This window comes from Clarias gariepinus, chromosome 17 (genome assembly GCF_024256425.1).
Source record: "Clarias gariepinus isolate MV-2021 ecotype Netherlands chromosome 17, CGAR_prim_01v2, whole genome shotgun sequence".
NCBI classification, from domain to species: domain Eukaryota; kingdom Metazoa; phylum Chordata; class Actinopteri; order Siluriformes; family Clariidae; genus Clarias; species Clarias gariepinus.
In genome coordinates, this window is record NC_071116.1 from 16737252 (window position 1) to 16756996 (window position 19745).

The window sequence follows — 19745 nt, forward strand, 5'->3', positions numbered from 1 at the left end:
TATTACCGAATATTTATGCGACGATTTGTAGTTTAGCGTCGACGCTTCGTTGTAGTACAGTCTATATATTTTATAATCATGTTAACAACGTTTAAATGATTTATTGGTAATTTTGTGAAAACCATAATTAATAAAGCTTCATATATATCTATAAAAGACGTTCCTTTATTATAAACATGAAACGGGTTCAGGAAAAATATTCTTTCCCTTTCATTCTAAAACCATTTAACATACTTGTAGTTTAGAGCTGTGAATGAACTGTAAACGTTCTGATTAAACAAATCCCATGCAATGTTATATATATATATATATATATATATATATATATATATATATATATGATGTAAAAAATATTAATGAATAGTGTGCTTGAAGTGAGTAATGTGTTTATTTAAATTGACAGTACATAAGGACTTAAAATTAAATATAACTGTACATTGTCAGGGTAATGAAATACTTGTGTAACTTGGGGGAGGTGAAATAGAAACTAGAAAAACTTAATTAGCTATTCTTTCTATAGACAATGAGGGAAGTGAACAATAATTCGTATAATTATATAAACGTATAAAAGTGTTTAAATGACAACATTGCATATGTAATATTCTGACCAGTCAAGAAATAACATTGTTGATGTGAGCATGATTAATGTAAATCTTGCAAATAAGAATTTCTTGAAAATCTCTTATGTTTAAGTGTATTCTAGACATTAAAATTTTAAGTAGTATATTGTTCACGCTGCACAGTTGTAATTTTATATATAAGATGTAAAAAAAATATGAAAGAATAGTGTGCTTGAAATTAGTAGTGTGTTTGTTTAAATTGACAGTATATAAGGACTTTAAGATTAAATATGACTGTACATTGTCAGGGTGATGAAATACTTGTGTAACTTGGGGGATATAAACTAAAAACTAGAAAAGCTTAATCAGTTATTGCTGCTATAGACAATGAGATAAGTGAACAAGGAAACACCTGCTAACTGTTTACTTAAGAGAACAGATGATTCCTTAGTGTGATTTTCTTTACTATCCATGAAATTCTTTTCTAGACACCTCTATAAGCGTCAAAAATAATTCTTATGTGAAACTTTTAAAAGTGTGTTAGATGACAACATTGACCAGTCAAGAAATAACATGATTGATATTGTAGCAAATAAGAATTTGATGAAAGTCTCTTATGTTTAAATGTATTCTGGACATAAACGTTTAAAATAGTACATTGTTCAGTTGTAATTGGGATGCAGGGGTATATAAGATGTAAAAAAAAAAATGAAGGAATAGTGTGCTTGAAATTGGTGGGGGGTTATGGGATTTTATTAGGTAGGGTAAATTGGTAGTGTGTTTGTTTAAATTGACAGTAAGGACTTGAAGATTAAATATGACAGTACATTGTCAGGGTAATGAAATACTTGTGTAACTTGGGGGAGGTGAATTAAAAACTAGAAAAACTGAAAGAGCTATTCTTGCTACCATCATCCCAACTACTGTTTAAACCTGACAAAGATCAAGAACAATACTACCACTTACACCATTATATTGTTTGGGTATTTTTAACACTACTGTATATAAATTACTCAAAATAACCTGCCCTGACTGCATTAAGTCTCAGCATCAGTACAACACTACCACAGTAGCTGACTTTTAAGGCTTAAGACTTTTAAGGTGCAAAAGAAGATCATGCTAGATGAAACTTATGTGTTTTATGTTTAGTACTTGTTTAACACGATTTCCATTAGCACCAAAGGCCTAACTATGGCTTCTTTCATTAATTCGCTTTTAAGGTCTGCAGACGTCACAGCAACTGAAGATGTTAAATAGGAAAAAAAATGACGATTAGGACACTACCGTTCAGCAAAATGTAAAATATAAGAACTAATAATCTGTTTTTAACATTGTTAAGCAAAAAAGCAACAGAAGCGAACGTATAGCAATTATAATGGCTGTTAACATCCAAAGTTCCATAATATAATTTGTGACCACATATTTTTTCAGAAAAACTACTGATAGTGATCATCTGTTTTATGCATCTACGTAGTACGATCATTATGTTGCACTGGTGTAGATGTGCAGGCAAAACTCAAACTTGCCTCAGATGATTGTAGTTTGTGCTTCATTTTTGGAGAAGGCAGAAATGCTAGGCGATAACACCAATAACAACAGCTTTTTCCTTTTTTTAACTTATAAAAAAAAAGGAAAACACAACAAGTATTAGAATTCAGTACTGTTGGAGCAGTCCCTGTTATTATGGCTATTTAATCAATACTTAAAATTCAGACAATGATCAGGGGAAGCAGACAGTCATGACTATCAATGCCCTGCTATTACATCATCTAGTACAGGACTTGTTTGATGATTTCCCCATTTGAGCAAACCAACCTGAAAATGACAAATCAGAGTTACAGAAATGTTTGTCTGTTGTATATCGGGAAAAATGTTATTTAAGGTGACAGATCTATGTCTGATAGTTTCTAAAGAAGGTTTTACCTTTACTTCAAAGGCTATATGATTCACAAATAATTAATGCTGCTATAAAAACAGAAATTTAATATTTACAAAAAATATTTTTGTCCCAGGTGGAAGTGTGGCTTAGTTATTAGCATTTTCACCTTGCAGCTGCAAGAAAAACGTGCAAACATAAAGTAGGGACAGTACAGTGTATAAATACAAAATAAAAAGAAGAAACAAACATTATTAAAAACAAATATTTATACACAGGACAGTGTATAAATACAAAAGAAAAATAATACAATATTATATAATATTTATCACACAGTTAAAAAAGTTCTTAGTGCACAAAAATGTAACATATCGTAAATATATTTTACACGTGCTCCATGTACATATATACATTTTATTATATACACGTATTGTGAGATATTGTAGCTTTATTTAATATCTTCTAACTACTGTAACTATGTGCCCTACGATGGATTGGGATAGGCTCCAGGTCCCTGCGACCCTGAATACAGGATAAAGCGGTATAGAAGATAAGTGAGTGAGTAAGTACTGTAACTTCTTCTTTGTCTTTCGGCTGTTCCCTTTCAGGGGTCGCCACAGCGAATCATCTGCCTCCATCTAACCCTATCCTCTGCATCCTCTTCTCTCACACCAACTAACTTCATGTCCTCTCTCACTGCATCCATAAATCTCCTCTTTGGTCTTCCTTTAGACCTCCTGCCTGGCAGTTCCAACCTCAGCATCCTTCTACCGATATATTCACCATCTCTCCTCTGAACATGCCCAAACCACCTCAATCTGGCCTCTATGACTTTATCTCCAAAACATCTAACGTGGGTTGTCCCTCTGATAAACTCATTCTTAATCCTATCCATCCTTGTCACTCCCAAAGAGAACCTTAACATCTTCAGCTCTGCTACCTCCAACTCTGCCTCCTGTCTTTTCTTCAGCGCCACTGTCTCTAAGCCGTAGAGCATCGCTGGTCTCACCACTGTCCTGTACACCTTTCCTTTCATTCTCGCTGATACTCTTTTATCGCACAACACACCTGACACTTTTCTCCACCCATTCCAACCTGCCTGTACCCGCCTCTTCACCTCCTTTCCACACTCTCCGTTGCTCTGGACCGTTGACCCCAAGTACTTAAAATCCTGCACCTTCTTTACCTCTGCTCCCTGTAGCCTCACCGATCCTCCTGGGTCCCTCTCATTCACACACATGTATTCCGTCTTGCTGCGGCTAACCTTCATTCCTCTGCTTTCCAGAGCATACCTCCACCTCTCCAAATTTTCCTCCACCTGTTCCCTGCTCTCGCTACAGAGCACAATGTCATCTGCAAACATCATAGTCCATGGGGACTCCTGTCTTACCTCATCTGTCATCCTGTCCATCACCAGAGCAAACAAAAAGGGGCTTAGAGCCGATCCTTGATGCAGACCCACCTCCACCTTAAACTCTTCTGTCACACCTACAGCACATCTTACCACTGTCTAACAGCTCTCATACATGTCCTGCACCACTCTAACATACTTCTCTGCCACTCCAGACTTCCTCATACAATACCACCCCCCCCCTTTCTTGGCACCCTGTCATACGCTTTCTCTAAATCTAAAAAGACACAATGCAACTCCCTGTTACCTTCTCTGTACTTCTCCGCCAGCATCCTCAAAGCAAATACTGCATCTGATGTACTCTTTCTAGGCATAAAACCATATTGCTGCTCACAAATGCTCACTTCTACCCTTAACCTAGCTTCCACTACTCTTTCCCACAGCTTCATTGTCTGGCTCATTAGCTTTATACCTCTATAATTGCCACAGCTTTGCACATCTCCCTTGTTCTTAAAAATTGGCACCAATACACTTCTCCTCCATTTCTCTGGAATTCTCTCACTCTCCAAGATCTTGTTAAACAAACTTGTCAAAAACTCTACTGCCACCCCTCCTAAGCACTTCCATACCTCCACAGGTATGTCATCAGGACCAACAGCCTTTCCACTCTTCATCCTCTTCAACGCCCTTCTCACCTCACTTCTACCAATATTTGCTACTTCCTGTTCCACAACAGTCACCTCTTCTACTCTTTGTTCTCTTTCGTTTTCCTCATTCATCAACTCCTTAAAGTACTCCTTCCATCTTCCCATCACCCTTCTGGCATCTGTCAGTACATTTCCATCTCTATCTTTAATCACTCTAACCTGCTGCACATCCTTCCCATCTCTATCTTTCTGCCTTGCCAACCTGTACAGATCCCCCTCTCCCTCCTTACTATCTAGCCTAGCATACAAGTCCTCATATGCTCTTTGTTTGGCCTTTGCCACCTCTACCTTCACCTTACTCTGCATCTCCCTGTACTCCTGTCTACTCTCTTCAGTCCTCTCAGTGTCCCACTTCTTCTTAGCTAGCCTCTTTCCCTGTATACACTCCTGGACTTCCTCATTCCACCACCAAGTCTCCTTGTCCACTACTGTAAGTACTGTAACTATATTGTAAAATTTAGGATATTGTAACAACAGTATATAACAGTAATAATAGTGTGCGCGTTACAGGGTCTGGTTTACTGGGAGCAGCTCTGATTGTACAGTCTAATAGTGGCAGGGAGAAAAGACCTTCCATATTGCTTCTTTAAACACTTAGTATGTAACAGTCTGTCACCGAAGGAGCTGCTCAGAGATTAAACTGTTTCATACAGGGGTGAGAATAATTTTCCAGTGATTCCAATGATGATAGCTTAGCTTCCATCCTCCTTTCGCCAACCTCCTGTACAGTGTCCAGGGGAATCCCCAGAACTGAGCTGGCCTTCTTTATTATCTTGTCCAGTCTCTTCTTGTCTGCAGTAGAGATCCAGCAAACCGCTTCATAGAAGATGGCGGATACCCTGCTTTGTGCCTTAGGCTAGACTTCTGGGCCTGTACTCACAAAGCTTTTTAAGCCTAAAAATTGCTCCTAGTGATGAAATCCTTTGTGAATACAGACCCTGGTCTACCACGACCCACGCGATAAGTGGGATAGAAGATGGACAGATGGATTTTTGTCTTGGTTAATTTAGATCATATTTAAAATGTAAAAAGATTAATGGTATAAGATATTTTTTGGAAAAATCAATATCATCCTAGAAAATTATATTTTATACATAAATTTAGGACTTTATTATTTTTTTAAAGGAAAGTAGGCTTATTGGTAATCCTTTATTATTAATTAAATAATCAAAAAATGTTTTACATAAAGCTTCTTTTGGCGTCCATCCATCCAACCATTTTCTGCCGCTTATCTTGGGCAACAGCCATCTTCAACAGCTCACACATGGGGATACCGGAGTGCTCCTAGGTCATTCGAAAGATATGATAGAGTATTGGTAGCTGACATGAGCGATAAGTCCAACATGGCCTCTGTATCAGAATGCTTCTCAATCCACAATGCACTGGACCCCCACGGGCCCACAGGAAGATTCTCCCATGTAGCTTTTTCGGGGTGAGTCTGGCCAGGCCCCGCAGGTCAGATCCAGAACACCATGTGCTCACTGACAAAGTTCCTACCCTTCCCCATCCCACCGTTCTGAGCATGGTTACTGGGTCCTTTATTCTTTAGAAAAAAGAAGAAAAAAGAAGAAAAAAAAGAAATATACATATTATGAAATATTTTGAAAGGTATGAACTAAAGTTTTTTTCATATTTATTATTATGATTATTATAACTATCATTAGGTGGTGGGGGGTTATGGGATTTTATAAGGTTCTTGGAAAGTTCTGTGACCAAAGACAGCGCTTTGTATTTTATTTTATCTCTGATGTGAGCGTATGTATGAACAATATATGTGTGTGCCCTGCGATGGATTGCCTCCCTGTCCAGGGTGTACCCTGCCTCGTGCCCTAAGTCTCCTGGTAGGTTCCAGAAGTCGAGTGAGTGAGTGAGTCATCTCTGATAAAATGATGGCTTAAAAACAGGAACCCGACTCTGGTCACATGACCCCGATGTTAGTCACATGATCTGAGCAGGGCTTGGTGATAAAATGGCTGCGTTCTTGCAGTGGAGGCGCTTTGTATTTTTTGATAAAGAAGCGGTGAAAGACCCGAGTGAGAATGGAAACTTTGCGTTGCCGAAAGGCATATCGGCTTGTGATTCAGGCCGGGGACATGTTGTTCTCGGAGATATCCTTTAATTCATGTTGACGCTTGTTGTTGTTGTGGCTAGCTAGCATCTTGTGTCAGTTACAGTAACGTAAATAACTGTTAAAGTTTTAATCCATGACTTCTATTTCTGAATGATTACTCAGTTTAACTCTCGGTTTGTATGTGTAGTGAAAGTTTACCTGGTCTTAATCTGGCAATCTTGTATGTGCAGTATAAGACAACGTAGTTAAATTCATGTGATATATAAACAGTTAAATGGGTCTGTTAAAAATCTCCATTACTTTCTTAACTCCTGTGCTGTACATATGGACGGTCAGATCTGGTTTTTATCCAGATCATTGCAGCTGACTTCCTTCCAGGCTTATAAACTGCGGGTGACACATCTGTACCAGCTGAAACAACACAGCATCCTGGTGTCAGTGGGCCAGGATGAACATGGCATTAACCCACTGGTAAGTCGTTATCTTTATCTGCTTTTAGATTTCAATCGATGCACGCTCATGTCCATGATTTGTCCGTTTGTGTACACCTGTGATTCAGGTTAAGGTGTGGAACACAGATAAGAGAGACAGCGGCAGTCCTTTGTGCACTCGTATATTTCCAGCCATTCCTGGAAACAAACCTGCAGAAGTGTCCTGTCTCAGTGTACATGAGAATCTCAATTTCATGGCCATAGGTACAGTACTTGTCTCTGTATTAAGGAACTGTTGTTGGTTAACTAGCACGAAAGCATGATTTAGATGTTTAAATGTGTATATTTACATGACACTTTGTTATAAACCTGGGCTAACCAACTTTTACGAGTGTAAAAAAAACCTGGTGTTTCGCCTGCCAGGCGAAAGCCCGGGTTCGATTCCCAGCCAGTGCCCAAAATCCAGCCACTGGATGCAGTGCCGGTCCCAAGCCAGGATAAAATGGGAGGGTTGTGTCAAACAGACCAACAACAACAACAGTTAGACACTATAGCTCCTTTTATTTTTCTATACGCCGTAGGGATGGAAATGACGAGCGACCACCCAATAAGAAATTATCACAACACCTAGGTGCCGATTTAATTTGCATTGGTATTTTAGAAGTATTACTTCTTAATTTTTTAAAAGTCCTGATTCAATATTATTATTATTATTATTATTAGACTTATTATAATTTTAAACAAACTTAGCAAAGGATGATGTGCTGCCTGTCAATGTGTGAATAGTTCTTCACATGTAGGACCTGTACCTGTAAGATTATAGAGGAATGGTAATGTTTTACCACCTCAAATGCAAATATATATATCAATTATAAATTATTTTTAAAAGGCTATTTTGGAGTCATTGTAGTGATGCATGAATTTGCAACCCAAAAACTCATAATGCACAACTAAATGGATGCCCCCATCTCTAAAACACAGCATCTATGAATTGCTCTGTAAACCTTCGTTGTTTGTGTCTGAAAGCAGTAATTTATATTAAATAAAATGTCATTGAACAATCTCCCTGTACTGCTAGATTGTTGCAAGCTATTTATTGTAGAAATTCCTTTACTAATTGTTATATGATTTACTGTATATATTACTTGCTTGGCAGCAAAGTAGTGTAGTGGTTAGCACTGTCACCTTGCACCTTCAGGGTCCGGGTTCGATTCCTGGCCAGGTTCGATTCCCATTTCTGTGTGCATGAAGTTTGCGTGTGTCCCCCCGTGCTTGGTGAGTTTTCTTCAAGTAATCTGGTTTCCTTTCACCGTCCAAAGACCTGCAGACTAAGCTAATTGGCCTTCCCAAATTGCCTGTAGTGTGTGAATGAGTGTGGGAGTGTCTGTATGTGTGTGTGCGCCCTATGATGGATTGCCACCCTGTCCAGGGTGCACCCTATCTCCGGGGATAGGCTCCATGCCCCCAGCGACACTGAATACAGGCTAAAGCGGTATAGATGATGAGTAAGTAAGTGAGAGAGTGATATATTTCTTGCCTCTACACAGCAGCAATTCCACTAATCGTTTGTGTACAAAGCTGAAATCTATATAATAGGTTTATGTGATAAAATGTTTAATACATGTACCTATTAAGTAATGTTAAATGCAGTTATTGTAAGTGTACAGCATGTTTTATTTATTATATTACTAAGCAAATAAAAATGAAAAAAAAAATTAATGTAAAAAAAAAAAATACAATGCTAATGTATTAAATGGTTTTTAGGCTTCACAGATGGCAGTGTAGTTTTGACTAAAGGTGACATCACCAGGGACAGGCACAGTAAAACCCTCACCCTTCATGAGGGAAGCTGTCCTGTCACAGGTCTGGCTTTCCGCCAGGCAGGAAAAGTCACCCACTTGTTTGTGGCTACTCTTGAGAAAGTGCAGGTATGCTTTAGTTGTTTGACTAAGTAAAAGTATAGACTTGTCCTTATGCCATTTGTTTATTAATGATTGGTTTGTGCAATTTGTATTTTAAATGTGAAGAGTAAACATAAATTAACTTATTATCTGCGTTGGTTTGTTGTGCTGCCAGAGTTACACGTTGTCTATGAAGGAGTATCCTCGTTTGGAGCTAGACACCCACGGCTGCGCTTTGCGCTGCTCTGCCCTCACGGACCCTTCCCAGGACTCGCAGTTTATTGTAGCCGGAGATGACTGTGTGTATCTGTACCAGCCTGATGAAAGAGGACCCTGCTTTGCCTTTGATGGACATAAAATCCTGACGCACTGGCATCGGGGCTACTTACTTCTGGTTTCCCAAGACATCAAGTCACCTAACAAGTAGGAGTCACTTGTATATAGTATCTGTCCCTGTTTCCATCCCCCTTCCACCCCCCCCCCCCCCCAAATATTATACACATGAGACTAAAAAAAATGCTTTTTTCCCTTGTTGGGACATAGTTACTAAATAACATTAAAATTCTATGGCTTTTTTCCCCCCTCTGGTGCAGGCCTGACTTTGGTCCTAGACAGTCTCCAACAGAAAAGCAAGTCTTGACCATTTACGACCTGGACAATAAATTCATCGCCTACAGTGCAGCATTTGATGACATTATAGACGTCCTGGCAGAGTGGGGCTCGTTTTACGTCTTGACAAGAGATGGAAAGATGTTTATGCTGCAAGAGAAGGATACCCAGACTAAGCTTGAGGTCTTTTCATTGTTTGATTGCACTGCTTTATCTTGTCACTTTTGTATTGCTACAAATCCTACATAATTCAGAGTAACAATAAATAGCATTTACTTCAATGAATTCCAATCAATACCATTCCTTGTGGTTAGATGCAAGTTCATAAAGTAATTGATCAATTATTTTAGGGGTATTTTCGGGATTTTTCAGTTAAATATCGAATCCTCTTCCTTGTAGATGCTTTTTAAGAAGAACCTGTTTGTGATGGCGATTAACCTTGCAAAGAGCCAACATCTGGATAATGATGGCCTTTCTGAGATATTTCGGCAGTATGGAGACCATCTGTACATCAAAGGGGACCATGATGGAGCTATCCAACAGTATATTCGGTATGAGTTCTCCTCATTAAGTACTCTCAGAATTCCTAAAGTGACTGGTTACTTCTGGTTAGTTATAATCCCAATATGAGCAACCACAATTACTTTTCTTTTTATAGAACTATTGGGAAACTGGAACCGTCGTACGTCATCCGTAAGTTCCTGGATGCTCAGAGAATTCACAACCTTACTGCATACCTGCAGGCACTTCACAGGCAATCGCTGGCCAACGCAGATCACACCACGCTGCTTCTCAACTGCTACACCAAACTGAAGGACAGCTCCAAGCTGGAGGAGTTCATTAAGGTCTGTCAGAACACAAAGTTCACACTGATCTGGATGAATGATGGGTTGATGTTAGCATTTCCTGTCAAATATGTTAGTGTTGTTCATGCTTATAGGTAGTGATACCTCTGAATTAATCTGTTTGTTTGCTTTGCAGTCATACTTGGAAATCTGGAAATAAATAAAATATAAATGTTTAACTCTAGCTCTAATGGTTTGGCTGGCATTTGCTAGAAAACCAGAATGACAGAAATTTACTGTGCTGTACTGTCATATACTCTCACCAGCCACTTTTAGGAAACCATGCTAGTACTGGTTTGGCCCCCTTTTGCCTTCAGAAGTGCCCAAATTCTTCATGTCATAGATTCGACAAGGTGCTGGAAACATTCTTTTGAGGTTTTGATGCATATTGCCATAATAGCATCACATAGTTGCTGCAGATTTGTCGCCTAAAACGATGCAAATCTCCCATTCAACCCAAAGGTGCTCTATTGGATTGAGCAGCTTTAAGACCTATTACATTTTAGCACAGTGAACTCTGTGTTAGGTTTGAGAGGAAACCAGTTTGAGATCATTTTAGCTTTGTGTCATGGCAGGCTAATCCTACTGGTCATATAGGATGGGACATAATCAGTAACAATACTCGGGTTGTCTGTTGCATTTAAACAATGCTCAGTTAAGACTAAGAGGCTCCATGTGTGCCAAGAAAATATCCCCCACACCCTGACACCACCAAAACCAGGTTGGATCCATGCTTTCATGTTGTTTACACCAAATTCTGACCCTACCATCTGAATGTCACATTTGCTTTTACTTTCTATTGTCCAATTTTGCAGAGCCCATGCAAATTGTAGCCTTAGCTTCTGCCAGGAGTGGCACTAGCTGTGCGTTCCTGTTGCTGTAGCCGATACGCTTCAAGGTTTGAGGTGTTAGGCGTTAAGAGATGCTCATCGGCATACGTTACTTGAGTTACTGTTGCCTTTCCATCAGCTTGAACCAGTCTGGCCATTCTCCTCTGACTTCTGGCATCAACAAGGCATTTTTGTTCAAAGTCACTTCAATCACCCTTCAACCCCATTCTAATGCTCATTGTGAACTTTAGCAGATTATCTCGACCATGTTTACATACCCAAATACATTCAGTTCCTTCCATGTGATTGGTTAATTCCGTATTTAAGTCAATGTGCAGTTAGGGTGGAACAGGTGTACCCAATGAAGTGGCTGGTGAGTGCATATCTATGACGAGTCATAAGAAAGAAGCCATAATATTTGCCGATATTAAAGAATCAGCAGCTCTCTGACTGATTCTTTACTAGAACAGGTGAACAGGTTTAAGTAGAAACGTTATTCAGTCATACCCAGTAAAAGCAAGAATCCATTGTTGATGGAATGTTTATTTATTTACAGTATTTACATTGGGGTCTTTTGATTCTAATAAAAATTTATATTTTAAAAACTACTCAAGTTTTAGCAAGGTCAGGCTGATCACTGTTTTCGTTTTCTCACCCCCTTTAGAGCAGCGAGAGTGAGGTGCATTTTGATGTGGAGATAGCCATAAAGGTGCTGCGCCAGGCTGGGTACCATAGCCACGCTGTTTTCCTGGCAGAGAAACACTCCCATCATGAGTGGTACTTAAAGATTCAGCTGGAGGATTTGAAGGTAGGGAAGTTTCTGAGATCTATACCCATCTTTAGTATTGTGGAGATTTTTTTTGCTATGATCATAGATGTACCCTATATGCCAGGCATAGTATGTGGACACCTAACCATCACACCTATATGTGGGCCTTCCCATAACTATTGCTGCAACCGTAACCATTAACAATTGTATACCAGAAATTCTTTGTATGTTGTAACAATAATATTTCCCTTCACTGGAATGAAGGGAACCACAAATGTCCCAGCATTGCACAAGCAAGGTCCATAAAGGCGTAGCTTGCCAAGGTTGTTAAGTTGTAAGCACAGTGAACCGTCCGATCCACTCACAACTTGGCACATGTTTTTATCCTGGATGCCCTTCCTGACACAACCCTCCAATTTTATCTGGGTTTGGGACCGGCACTGCATTCAGACATACTTATAATATAATTTCCTTATAAAGACACAAATATTATATACTGAAATTATAAAATATTAAATGATGTGGAAACCAGGTACATGTAATCCACATAGTTTTTTTATGTTATTGCTATGCACAGAACTACCAGGAGGCTCTTCGCTATATTGGGCGTCTGCCGTTTGAGCAGGCTGAGACTAATATGAAGCACTATGGGAAAACTCTGATGCTTCATGTTCCCGAGGGCACCACTGTGCTGCTAAAAAGGCTTTGTACCAATTACCAACCCACCCAGGACTCCTCTGACCGGGACAGTGTGGACAAATTAGCAATGGACAAGGTGATTTCTTTTGTTTGTTTGTCCTCTTTCATTTTGAGACTGTAGTAGTGGGTCAGTGTTCTTTAGTGTAAACATGACTGGTTTATATCCAAGGAAGTAAGTGTGGATGTGATGTGTGCAGATATTACATTAAGAAACAAGATTTGTAGAGGTGTTTAGGAACTGAAGAGAAATTGCCCTGTTGTTTTAGGGTGATCAGTGGCATTTTGTTGTATGCGATTGCAGCACAGATTAAATTTATGAGTATAATTTAGCTACTAGCTTCTTAAGAACACAGGACAAGAATCAGTCAGTCATTATATTTTCAAATAATTTGTGCATCACATACTGTATATATTGCATAATTAGGACTTGTAATCAAATTTTTATAAAAACTGCAATTAAGATGAAGTTTTAGTTAAAGCTATCAAACTTTAAAATAGTAACTTCCTTACAAAAAAACCCCCCAATACTTTAATCTAATCTTCCACATATTCTGATCTTTACCTTTGTTTTTCAGGCCAGTTCAGAAGAATTTATCCCTATCTTTGCTAATAATCCACGAGAGCTGCGAGCATTTCTTGAGCACATGATTCATGTGGAACCATTGTCACCGCAAGGGGTGTATGATACACTGCTTGAGCTTCGGCTGCAGGACTGGGCTCATGAAACAGATCCTAAGGTGAACACGTTATATTATGCTTATACAGGATATAATCTTTAATATTTGCAAGATTAAAGAACTCTGCATCAATCTGATTTTGCTGTACAATGAAGTAAATTTATTAAAATAATATGGAACTAGACATAAAGTACATTATCATAGAAAGACCAGGATTTTGAAAGACGTCACTAACCACCCTTTTTATTCTCATTTAGAATAAGACAGAACTGCAGGGGGCAGCATTGTCACTGCTGAGGAGTGAAAACACAGTGTTCGATAAGGCGCTGGTTCTCTGCCAAATGCACAACTTTAAAGAAGGAGTGCTCTACCTGTATGAGAAGGGCAAACTGTAAGGATTATTGTTACACATTTATAATAATTGTTCTTCTGTTAGGAGCAAATATGGCAGTAATGGTTAACAATCTTCTCTCAGAAATGAAAAGGGCCAAACGGAAAAAACTCAGTAGTACCAGTATACCTGTATCTAGAACTTAAATGTCTTTCTGTAGGTACCAGCAGATCATGCACTACCACATGCAGAATGAGGAGTATTCTAAAGTGGTGGAGGCGTGCAAGCGCTTTGGCAATCAGGAAGTTTGTCTGTGGGAACAGGCTTTGGGCTACTTTGCGCGGAAAGAAGAAGACTGCAAGGCTTACATTAGCGAGGTCTTGCAACACATAGATCAGAACAACCTCATGCCACCACTTCTGGGTAAATTACCTGTACGCAGATGCATTTTCGCTTCACTGGTTTTCACACCTCTAGGTGCTGTTTACAACGTTAAATTTATTATTATTTTTTTTTAAAGATGCTTTGCTAAGTTGCCTGGTTATGACACATTAAGACATCCTGTTGTAGTTTGAGCCCATGTGGCACTTAGTTTAGTGCTTTCGGTTTTCTAATGATATTGCGATAAATTCTGTGTCTTTTGGTTACACATAGTGTTTAAAGGAACATTAAGCAGTTTTTATTTTGTGCCTGTAATAAAACTGACATCAGGGCCTAAATAACAATTCTGTGATCCTCATGAAATTCTATAAATAAACCAATGTCTGCATGTGGTGACAAAAAATTTTCAGTACTTAGTAAAAACGTTACTAGTCTACAATTTTTCAAAACCGGTTGAGGAAAAAATAGAGCACCCTTTCAATTTCCCCACTTTTAAATGAAAACGTAGACGCCAGGTATTACTAATGAAATACACAAGATTAATCATTAAGAACTGTGACTACCTGTACTGTATAAAAGCAGGTCATGTCACATCTGGGAAGTGTCTCCAAACAAATTGAAATTCACAGTTCTACAGTGATTGGTTACAAATGAGGGACTCTCAAAATCTTTAAACAATCTGACTTTGGACTGAATTTGCAGATGCGCCCCAACTCCTGAGATTGGAAGGTTAAAATCTAGACCTCAGTTCCATGGAGATGCTGTGGATTAAATCTTAAGAAAGCTCTGCATATATAAATTCTCATATATCAACAAACTAAGGCAATGTTGTAAAGTGTGAGATGTTTTTTAAAACTGTGAGACTGATACTCTTAAAGAAAAGATTTACTCCAAAGTTTACTGAAATGTAATTAATGCTAAACATGGCTTTAATACAGTGAAACCTTGGATAATGAGCATAATCCATTCCAGAATTGGGCTCGTATTCCCAAACACTTAAAAAATAATGGAAACTCAAATTATTCGTTCCACAGCCCCAAAAAATAAATACATAAAAATAATTAATACAAAATATAAAGTAAAAATAAAACAAATTGACCTGCACTTTACCTTTAAAAAAAATTAATAAGTGATGTGTTTCCGTTTATGCGCGCAGTTGGTGGGTGTGTGTGCCAGCCCCTCCCATCTCCGCCTTCTCATCTTACACAGTAAACCTTTCTCCTCTCTTTAAATTTCACTCACACACACATACACGCACACGCACACACACACACACACACAGCCATTAACGGAAAGGCTGTTTTGTCGGAAAAATAAGCAAGGAACATCGCGTAAGTGCATATTAACGGTATCACTGCTGTAAAGTAAAACAAACAAACAAATGAACCTGCACTTTACCTTTAAAAGAAATCGCGACAGATCAGCGTTTCTGTGTAGAGCAGAGTGTATGTGTGTTTGTGTGTGTGTGTGTGTGTGTGTGTGAAGCACCCCCTCTCTACTTCACACACACACGCGCACGCGCACACACACACGCGGCGAGAATTACACACGTGCACACACGTATTAGAGAGAGAGAGAAAATGGATTTTTAACCTTTCTAATGAGACTTTCTTTTGCTTTACACGCGTGTGTTATAAGAAACAGTACACATGCACTGTACAAACACAAAATAAAACGTTGTACATACACATGGTAACAGTGTTATAGTAACCAGTACACGCGTGGACAGATGTTGACCCGGCAGTGGAGACGATTACGCAGCGCAAGAGGGGGGAAAAAACCGTTGGCTTAGTCGTGATCACGTGACGCTCAGCATCAAAACAAGAAGTGCATGTGTGATACATGATAGTCGGTACTCGTAAACCAAGACTCGTTTTTCAAGTCAAAATTTATTAAAAATATTTGCTCGTCTTGCGGAACACTCGCAAACCACGTTACTCGCAATCCGAGGTTTCACTGTATATCAATTTTTTTTAACTTGGTTTCTGAATGTATACACAAGTAAGTATTTAGAAGCTGCGGTGGATAATGCAATTATTTAATTTAGGAACTGGTTTTTTTATGATTAAATAAAACACAATTAAAAAACATACTTTTTGTTCTTGCATGACTGTACAAGGAAGGAACCTAAAAAGTAACTAGAGTGTGCAAAATCTTTAATTTGTGCAAATTCTACAAAATGTGTGATTGTATCTGTTCTTTATTATTTATTATTGTTATTGTTATTTATTCATTTATTTCATTGTTTTTCACAGTGGTACAGACACTCGCCCATAACTCCACCGCGACGCTGTCAGTAATTAAAGATTATCTAATTAACAAACTGCAAAGGGAGAGCAAGCAGATTGAAGAAGATGAGAGAAAGATTCAGCAGTACCGTGAGGAGACTGCACACCTGCGTGCTGAAATCCAGGAACTCAGCACCAGGTAAAACTACTAAGGATGCTGTGTCTTTTAATAAAGACATACATTCTGCTTTTTAGCTATTTTTGTTTGGTATAAAACTACACTTCATAATGATTTATGCAGGACTAAATAAACATTTTGTTCTCCTTTAGGAAATATTTGATTGCTACAGAATGATTTATCCATGACCACTCAGGACTTTTTGAATGTGCAGAAATATGAGAGTAACTGAGAGGAAAACTACCTTTATTTCTTCATATAATCCTATGTTACACTAACGCACTTCATTTGACTGTTTTACAAGTGCTTGGACGTCATCAACATAGAAATTTTTCCTAGTACACTGGTGCCTAATTAGACTGCCTTCATGTCTGAAACACTGGCCTCCCTAGAGCTCCTTTAATAGCCCTTCCTTCAATACAATTAAAACGTCCTGCTTTGATGATCAAAGGCATTCTATTTTTGCAGTTCAATGCAAGCCTGCATTCTGCCCACTGCACAACTTGCACATTAGAAGAACTTGGCTGAGGGTTATTGCCACATCTCCTGTCCCGTCCTGACCTCATTCCGAGTGATTGTCACCTGTTATGGCCATTAAAGTTCTTAAGAGTTCCTGGGAGGCCAGCTTTTTAGATGTAAACCAGGCAGTCCGATCATGACTCTGATATGCTGAGAACTTTCTACCGCTATGGTATCCAACAATAATAATAAAATGCTGGGATAAGTGCATTAGAGTAGCAATCGATTATATAGAAACATAAAGGCAGTTTTTACTCTCATAAGTGTGTTCTGTTATTTTGTACAATTCCTGTTTGAATTGAATGCCTCTCGTTATTAAATACTTTTTTTTTTTTTTTTAACAGTGCAAAGATTTTTCAAAAGACAAAGTGCAGCATGTGCAATAGCCCTCTCGAGCTGCCATCAGTACATTTCCTTTGCGGTCACTCTTTTCATCAGCACTGCTTCGAAAGCTATGCAGAGAGCGAGAGTGAGTGCCCGACATGCACTCCTGAAAACAGAAAGGTGATGGACATGTTACGGGCACAGGAGCAGAAACGGGATCTACATGACCACTTTAATGGACAGGTACACTAAATAAACACATGCAATACATGCCTCAATATATTATGCCAAATTTTCTCAATTTTGTTTTGTAATGGCTTTCATAAATAAAATTTATGAAATTTATTTCCCTTTATAGTTGAGGAGTTCTAACGACGGTTTCTCAGTGGTGGCAGACTACTTTGGCCGTGGAGTTTTCAACAAACTGACTTTGATAACAGATCCTCCTGGGAGTAAGACAGGGGCTGGGAATTTAGAAGCTGATCTACAGAGAGACCTTCTCATTCATACCAAAAGAAATGCTTAAAAATCACATTAAATGTCAAAGTGGAAGGCTGAGTTATGTTGAGTAATGTTATGTCCTAATAAATAAAACTGAATTATGTTGCCAAGATTAGTTATTACTAAATTATATTCTGCTTACTGTTGTTCAATAGTAACAGTCCTGTTGTGCAGATGTGGACCTTATGGAAATGCATACCATCTCTAATAGTCAGTTTAATATATCTTGCAAATATCTTTTGAACTGCTTACATCATCACACTGGGGTAAGCACCTTTTTATGCACTGTGAATTACTAATTTGTTCCCTTATTGTATGCTTTTCATTTAAAGTGTACTGACTTCAGTAAGCATGTAGTTTGTCAGTTTATTTTCATAATTACAAACTGTACAGCAGCCACTGTTTGCAATCAACTTTAAAGAATAAATGTTAAAATTTCTGGCATTAAATAAAAGGCAGTGAAGCACTTATTGTTGAATCTGCAGTTTGTTTTGCATTCACTAAATCTTGTATTTTTAAAGCATTTTGTACAGAATGATAAATGCGAGATGTATATACTGTATTACAATGATGTTACAATTTTACAATTATACATGTAATTGAATAAAAATTACAAGGAACATTGCAGAGTAAAGAATGTAGAGTAGGGGTAAGGGGTTTGTGTTGGTCTGTCTGCCTACAGAGCTGGCAGATTATAACTTTGCCACATCCGATAGCGAATAAATTTTCCAGTGTGTCATGGGGTAATCTTCTTGACTTCTTACACCAACCTCACAGAGATCCGCTCACCTTTGACCTGAATGTTAAATTGTTGAAGCATTACATGAATTTAAATACACCTACGAACATAAATCATGTTCTAAACAGTCTGACCTTACTGCGCTCTCCTTGCGGCTTCCTTAAAACAGTAAAGAACACACAACTTTGTATTATGGTTTTAGGATCATTGCATTATAATTTCTGTAGTTGTCTTGGACATTCCAGTCTACAGGAACTGAATCACCCTTCTCCAACATCAGTTCAGACTTTCAGAATTGAAGAAAAAACTTGTAGGGCTGTTTTATTTAATGGACTTCGTGTATCTATCTGAATTGTCAGGTTTCTTTGTCCTGTAATGCAGTAAATGTATGCAAAGATTTAGTACCTGACTTTTTATAACAAGTTAATTTTCAAGTGACAAATCTTATTACAGAGGTGTGGGAAAGATTATTTGCAATAACACTTTCCTTTTCTCTGTTTGAGATTTTAGGATCTCAAATTTAGATTAAACTAATTTTGTTGGATAATCATTTGGAGTATCCCACTAATATTAGAAAATTTATCTTTCACTTCATTTCTTAAATGTGTCAAAACTGGGGAGTCGCTGTCTGTTGCTTGCTTGCATGTCGCCCTTTTTTCCCTGTTCTTTTGCTCCAGCTCTCTTACACATGCACAAACGGGTGAATGCCACTCCAGAACGTTAGAAGAGTTACATGTTGTTCTGTTTAAATTCTTTAACTTCTCATCAACCTCTAATTTTTATTAAGAAAGTTTATATAAATATGAAATGAGTACAAATATCTGTTCACGCTGAGATATCTTCAAATAAAGGCATTTTACCTCAGACATACTGATGCACTGTTTTTTCCCACCTTTTTTGTTAGTTTTGGCTGCATGAAACCACATGGCACTGACATCAGCTCACTTTTAGAATGACTGCGTTAGTAAGCATCAGAACATAGAGCTGCTCTAGTAGTGCAGAGTTAAAATAATTGAACACAATAATAATATTAGAATTTTCGTTCCTACCAGATTAATTTATTTGAATTATATTTACAATGAGGTGATGCTTTATTGTGATGCTTCTTTGGACATTTGTTGATAAGACTTTTTTTTTCTAAATATATTTATACAGTTAGCAGAAGTAAGTAATAGATCTGTCATAGACAAAGATTTCAGTATTTACTTAAGAACAGGT

At 38.1% G+C, this 19745-nt stretch overlaps 1 protein-coding gene across 1 annotated transcript; it reads left to right on the top strand.

Annotated features, from left to right (window-relative positions):
• The first annotated feature begins 6452 nt into the window (after positions 1-6452).
• vps11 (VPS11 core subunit of CORVET and HOPS complexes) lies at positions 6453-17846 on the top strand. The gene is made up of 16 exons (XM_053475810.1): positions 6453-6602; positions 6888-7036; positions 7125-7260; positions 8761-8924; positions 9073-9320; positions 9491-9689; positions 9906-10057; positions 10165-10351; positions 11846-11989; positions 12528-12725; positions 13225-13386; positions 13584-13717; positions 13878-14080; positions 16294-16465; positions 17308-17530; positions 17646-17846. Exons 1-16 carry the CDS (start codon positions 6464-6466, stop codon positions 17811-17813), a joined length of 2778 nt encoding a protein of 925 aa, XP_053331785.1. The 5' UTR covers positions 6453-6463; the 3' UTR covers positions 17814-17846.
• Positions 17847-19745: the final 1899 nt, after the last annotated feature.